This window comes from Cryptomeria japonica, chromosome 11 (genome assembly GCF_030272615.1).
Source record: "Cryptomeria japonica chromosome 11, Sugi_1.0, whole genome shotgun sequence".
Lineage (NCBI taxonomy): Eukaryota > Viridiplantae > Streptophyta > Pinopsida > Cupressales > Cupressaceae > Cryptomeria > Cryptomeria japonica.
Genome location: NC_081415.1, coordinates 524,502,027 through 524,509,543, shown reverse-complemented (window position 1 = coordinate 524,509,543; position 7,517 = coordinate 524,502,027). Strand labels below are relative to the sequence as shown.

Below are 7,517 nucleotides of genomic sequence, written 5' to 3'. Positions count from 1 at the left end.
AAGGGCATTCCTGACTTAGATAATATTATTAAGAATGTTTATAAATACCATGTACGAGGACTACAAAAATAAACAGCAAATCTGACTATCCACAAGACCACTAGGTCTATACATTACCGTTTAACAAGTTAAACAGCAACTGGACCAGAGGGGAAAAAAAAAAAAAAACCTAAGCAGCGACATTCCTCTGAATAGAATACTTTTGGCGGCAACATTAGTTTTAGCTGTAATCCCATAGAAAAGCAAGAGGGAAGGAAATAAGAACAGTGATGCGTTGGATTCATCTTCTAACGAGAGCAGCTATAACGCAGGGAGCAAATCTGGAAGGACGCAATAGACCCTTCTCCAACATTTCAGTGGACCTCCTTCCCATTCTCTCAAACAGTGCATTGCAATTCTCCACTCCAATTGCATTTTCTACAAGGCTTCCCACAAAGCTCCTCACCAGCCTTGCCTTCTTCTTCCCAAAAGACTCCACATCACTCACCCATTCCCCATATTCTCTTTCTTCCATACAACAAACTCCACTGCACACTTCCAACTTCACAATCTCGAACGTACCCGACGCTTCAATGGCCTCTCTCATTTCATCCGTGCTGGGAAAATACCATGGCAGATTGAAACCGTCTCTCGTCTCAGAACTGACAATCCCCTTTTTAAAAAAGCGAAGGCAATGAATTCAAACATAAAAACCCATGAACAGTTGAATTCTGAATATCATATTGATCACTAACAAAGTGAAATTTATATCATTTACCTCTGAAATTAGGTCGTCCCAAGCAGCTTCGAAGTCGGGTCCACAGTACTCACCCTCTGGCGTAACTTGGTGCTCTGCATTCGCTCCATTGGGACGCCCCATTGCGCATATGAACATCACACCCCCCTTCGCCATTTCGTGCCCTCTCCATCTAAAAAATTCACGCAGATCCTTCTGCGACTGCTCAGCGTACGCTCTAGCCACTTCTGCTCTGCCCCCATTAATCCAAACCTTTCCTCTATTGTAAAAACACAACCCCTCATTGCCTACGCATTTCGGAACCTGCAATTTCAAAAAACTAATTCAGAACATCCAAACACTAAAAAATCAAGTCAGAGACATGCTCCCACTTGAATTACCTGAGAAAGCCAATGCAATCCCATCATAGAGAAGCATATGTGGATGCTGCCCTGCGGAAAAAGAACTTGGTAGAAGCTTCTGGGTACTCCAGCTGCCATGTAATCGGGCTTCAACGAGTTCAACAGCATGAACAACCCGTTAAAATCGTTACAAGGAAGATCGTTGAAAAACACCTGCAGCTCGGGAATCGAGAGACCTCGCTTAGAGCACAGCTCTTTTATAGTCGTCACCACAAAATCCACCTCAGAAACGGTGTTCATTCCGGTGGCGCAGCCCAAGTCTGCAATTCGCAATACACCGCTGTGATTTTCAATGGGGAGAGATTGAATTAGGCGGTAGAAGGCAGGCTGCATGGATTTGAAGACAGAGCTCTGCCTGCTTGAGTTTTGAGCATAGCTGCTCTCCCCGCTACCCGAACTCATGTGCAGCACTTTGCTCAGATTATTTTCGCCATTCAAAACTACCCCATTATTCGAACTTGCTGATTTAAATTCCCCTTTGGACATGCTTGGCAAGCTTCCTATTGCCATTCGGCCTCTTTGTTAAGTCAATGCAACTAGCTGAGAGATTATAAAGGACCACATGCGAAATTGGATGGGTGTAGTGAAGCTTAAAGACGGGATTCGATTTCTATTCATAGATAATGATCCCAGATGGTTTTTACAACGCAATCCTTCGTGTTGTCTGAGTGACCTAACTTGGGTTAGTTTTATGACTTTCGGTAGTACCTGATTAACTAACGACTAAAGGACTTTGAACTGGAAAAAAAGCTTCGATCCAGTCTCCTCACGTTTCGAGCCAAGTTTCAAGATAAGATCTACAATAGAAAATCCGGGTAATATGGGATTCTTAAATATCACTAGTTTAATGGTCGAAGTAAGTTTTGATCAATAAAAGGAGGATAGTTATTTATGACTTTTGGGTTAGGATTAGGTATAAAAATATTATATATTTACTTATCGTGGTATTTTTTTATATTTGTGTTGTAATGTAATGGAAGACATTTATATAAACTAATTAAATTAATAATTAGCGAAGATTTAAGAGTTAGAATTTAGTGTAGGGAATGGAATAATTTAGTTTCAAATTTGAAATCATTTTATCTTTTTTTATGATGATCATTTTTTTATCTTTTTTATTCTCATTATCAAAAGCATAGATTATTTGTGGCAGATTTGTTTCCAAGGTTTCCTTGTATAGTGAGTATTATTATAAATATCATGTCACAATAATTAGGTCTAGATATGTCCAATGTTTTCATAAATACCTTATTCAGTTGAAATATATTACCCAAGGGATTAATTGAAACAATTTACTAAGCAACACAACAGGTTTTGGTGCCCTCCTAACTCGATTATTAACATCTCAACATCAATAAAGAATTTGAATATGTTGTAGAGAAAAATTTCATTGATTGATTATACAACCATCCAAAAAATTTAAAAACACAAAATCTAAAGTCATTTGTTTTTTAATATAATAGATGCACTCTTGCACTGTAGAAATAATGTTCTATATCCACAAATTACATCCTATAGAGCTCAAGTTTCACTTGTAAGAAATCTTGATCATAGATTTGATATATACTTAGTTGACATGTTTCTTTTAGTTATTATATGTGAATAATCATTTCAAGTCACATGTTTCTATTTATCAACTAAAATATAAGCTATTTATAGGCTATGATCCATATGTTTTAGCTCTAAATTTATGATATATCCAATTTATAATTAGTTATTACAATAAAAAACATAATACTGTCTCTTAAAAATAATCACTTAGGGCATTGGTTTAATGTTATTTCAATTGAATTTATTTATTTAGCTTCATCCTTTGATACATGCTCTTTGAAGATCTTGCAAAGTAGAGAAAAAATAGCGTAAAATGTGGTCTTGCATGAGCTTCTGGAAAATAGAAAAAGTAGGAAATGAGTAAAGGTAGAGAATTCTAGACTTTATTAGATATTGATGATGTTCTATTGGGTTTGGTGACTATAGAACTAGAAAGTGCATAGACAATTGGTGTGCCAATTGAAGATGATTTGTCTAGTCATAGTGATGAATATCTATGAAGTAACTATCATTACCTTAATTTCAACATAAAAATTTTAGTGACAATATAAATGTCACCCTTCAATTAGTTGCATCTATAGGAGGCAATGCATTGGAAGAAGAAAAATGTAAATGAAATACAACTATATGCTAGAAATAAGCATGTTAGAATTTGAATCATGTAAAAGGACAGTTGTTTAGATAAATCATGTGACAAGCAAGTGTAACATATAAAAGGATATGCTATAATAACAAGCACATGTTGGATTAAGACAAATTTCTAGATAAGTAGAATTTTTCAGCTAATATGTGGGGACTATAAAATGATGGTATATCCCCATGGAAAAGAATACTTGTTTAAATATAAATGGCACCAAGAAGCCTATCTTCCTCATGTATAAATATGATAACACAATAAGAAAGGAGAGTGAATATTTACTTAGAGGTAACATGAATCTAGTTCGAAAGAATTTTTAAAATATGGTAAGGCATTATAGATCTTAAATAATAGTGATAGCATCTAGATATAAAATGTTCAAGAGGGGAAGATGATTTACCCTATATAAATCAACAATAATAGAAATATGGTATCTAAAAAAGGAGGCGTGATGCCTCCAACATGAAAAGTGTGTCAATGAAATCATCGTGTGTTAGGGGTAATGAGTGATATGTTGGCAACAATGCAGAAAATTGAGAGGGGGGAAGATGAATCAGTTTGCACAAAAACTTACTGCAAATTAAACCACAAATCAGATTTGATAATTAATAGTTAAAGCATGAAACAACACCACATCAATAACACACATAACACCAATATTTTCGATATGGAAAACCGGTTAAGGGAAAACCACAATGGGAACCTACCCACAATGAGAAAATACCTTGTTAGGAGCAAGTGAAATATTACAATTGGGAATGCACAAGCATTCAGACACACTACCTAGAGCTCACTACTCAAATAAGAAATGCAGAAAGGCTACAACCTTTAGGGAAGACACACTACCTTACAGGAAGTATCACTGACTTACAAAAGAATTTAGACAATAATCCAAATTACATGAATTATGAAAATAACATCTCCATATAACTGAGCACAATTCCAATTAAGCTCATTGTCAAATCTTCTCTACAACACACTTCTTCGCACACTTCACACAAGGGTCAGTGCAAGAAGATGAGTCCACTTTTTGGCCAAAAAGTGGAAGTGTTTTCCCTGATTTTCAGATTTTGTCTCATTTGAGCTTAAATTTTGAAACACTTAGAGATTGAATCTTGGAAAAATTTGGTAATATAAAAGATAGCCCTCTAAGTGTACTTTCCAAATATGTAATTTATTTTAATACCCACATAATAAAAAATAACTTTTTGAATGGAGTTCTGAAAACTATGTTTTAAAAATGCCTATTTCAGGACCATACCATGCATGTGTACGACCCACACTTTTTGACACAATTAAAATTATTTTCTCAAACCATTTTGGGAAATGGTTTGTAACACACTGAAGATTGATGAGCATATTTTTTCTGTATTTTTTTTTCTAATATTTTTTTTTTAATTAATTTTTTAATGGCAGTAATTATCTTTTTAAAAATTTGGCGTGTGCGACTCACATAATTTGATGTAAACTTTACATTTTTTGATTTTTTTTTTAAAATACAAAATAATTTTGTGTAGATTGATGACATATAATTTTTTTTCCAAAATTGTTTAAAATAAAAAAGTTATTAAATTAACAAAATTAGTTAATATTTCAAATTTATGGACCCAATTTAGTATAAATTAAATGAAAAATAGTTAAAATAATCAATTTTTAAATAAATTTACATATTTAGAATCTAGATAGTATAATCTGAAATGGGTTTTAATTTCGTATAAAAATTCTCTGATTAGAGGCACGTAAACTATTTCATAAGTTCATATTTGTGCTTTCATTCATGGAGATTTGAATTTGTAGGTCCATGTCTTAGGTGTGGCCATCCCAGGCCTATCCCAAGCCTAATCCCGAGCCAATTGGTGGGTTGTGGAATCAAATTCCACAAAACGGGCCTTGGTTTTCAAACAAGGGCGGCTTGTGGAAAAAAAAAAGGAAAAATGCGATTTAGAAACGGGGCCCCATTTTGTTTAAAAGAGGGCCCCCATTTTAGAAAAAAATGGGGGCCTATTTATTTTTGCTTCAGACCCCTGTTACCTTTCAGCTCGGTAGCCCGAAGCATAAACGGGCCCCCATTTATAAGAGCATGTTTTCCAACGCATGGACTTCCGCGAATTTGTGACTCATTACCTTGCACTTGCCCACAACTTCCCTTCTACTGAATGATTGATACAATATTTTAACATAGCATCATATATGTCAATGATTATTACATCCATTTATACAAGTGATTATCCTATATTTCAAGGTCGGCCAAACCCTTAATACAAATTACAAAATAATATCCTCACACACTACAGCAATTCATGTAGACCAAAACGATGTCGACTAATACATAGTCTGGACCCAAATCAATACTGCAAATACACAACACCTCCAACACTTATGCCTTGATCATCTGCAACATGCTACAACCACCAAGAATGTTGCATAAAATGAAGAACATCACCAGACAAAGAAACTCTGCAATTACGAACATAATAATCAATACGGACCACCAATACACATAAAACATGATCTAGAGATATTCACAAGTAACATGAATTGTACCACATCAGTCGCAATAACTCGAATCACTAGAATCATCATCATCTCTACCGAAGCTTAAGAATACAAGCATAACTAATCGTCAACCTGAAATATTCGCTTGTGAATTTCCGAATCATGAACCACTCGAACTAAGGACACACATCAATGTCCAAAATACATCCAACACATTCGCAACTAAAGATTTTGTAGTTTTGGAGCAGTACGGAGCATAAACAAGAATACAAAATAACACGAGCAACTGAATAACATCCTCAATACCAGAACAATCTAAACCAACTCATTCAACCAAACTGCAACAATGAAATACACAGAAGAATATGTTGACATCAATGACAATACATCAACCAATTTCCAACATGATATCCCTAATGTGAGCACAAATTCTAAAGATATGGAAAGTTAAGTTTATATATAATTGGGGAAAGGGTATACAAGCTCCAAGCTAATGAGGTAACTCAAAATTTGTGAGATATTACCATAAGTTCTAATGGTGTAAGACAAAGCATTATTTAATTATTGGTAAGGATGTGCATATCATTGTACAATACATATTGGGGATAAATTATGTCCACCAATGGTAGAGTAATTATAAGAGCATGACTAATAAATGGTTGAATTTGTATGCTCTAAAAATAAGTTATGTCACTAGGTAATCACACCAACTAGTCAATATTGATTGGGGAATAATTAAAAACATAGCATGATATATGTCATGTAAGTATAAGCATAATAAGAGAATACATAATAAAGCTAGGAAATGTGTAAAAAAAAAGTAAAAAGATAATTTAGAAAATAAATTGAGAATTTATAAAGACATGAAATTAAAGAAAATGGGAAAACAAAACATAAATAAAACAATATAGATAATATGAGGAAAAGGAAAGAACGCATAGGGGTAAGTGCACAAAGATGGTGGTTAAAAAGGGGGGTATAAGTGGACACTTTTTTTCTGAAATCAGGTGAACTTGAACTTGGAGGCAAAATTTCAAAGTCATCCACTCAAGATATGAAGATAATCAAAGAACAAATATTGTAGTACTCTGAATCTAGTTTCCAAAATACTAAACTTTTTTAAAATTGGATAAGATTAAGGGGGTCAAATCCTTCACGCACAAAAAATAGACCCTGATTTTTTCAGAAAAACATAACATAGTGTTTGACGTGCGCATCAAAAAAGTCACATTTAGATTTAGTATTTTGACAAATCCTTTGGCAGAAAGATAGTTAAGAGTGAGAACTAGAAGATGTGTATTTTTTTGTAATTTTTTGTTGAGTATTTTTTTTTAATGATTTTTCCGATAGAGCACATCCTAAAAATTAGGTACCTGTTCGTGCGTGAAGCATAAATTGCTCTAAAAAAATTGAAAATGCAAAGGAAAAAAATTTAAATTGTAAAGAATCAAGTTCACTACAATAATATATAAATTTTTTTAAATTTGGATAATTATATCAAAAGTTATTAAAAAAATGGTGCGCATATGTCTGTGAGAACTATGGAGACACTGGCAAAAGAAATTCAATAATAATATGTTATTGTTGTTCAAATTTTTTAAAAAATTATATGGTTAGAAAGCTCAGAAGATGGGTGAAAATATGGTGGAAATCTTAGAAATACCCACTTGATGATGTGTAAACCTGATGATGACAA

General features: G+C 33.8%; 1 protein-coding gene across 1 annotated transcript; it reads right to left on the bottom strand.

Annotated features, from left to right (window-relative positions):
* Positions 1 to 280: 280 nt before the first annotated feature.
* On the bottom strand, positions 281 to 1,647 carry LOC131047095 (gibberellic acid methyltransferase 2-like). The gene is made up of 3 exons (XM_057980927.2): positions 1,117 to 1,647; positions 758 to 1,039; positions 281 to 652 (listed from the first exon to the last, which is right to left on the bottom strand). The coding sequence occupies exons 1-3, from the start codon at positions 1,645 to 1,647 to the stop codon at positions 281 to 283; spliced, it is 1,185 nt and encodes a 394-aa protein (XP_057836910.2).
* Positions 1,648 to 7,517: the final 5,870 nt, after the last annotated feature.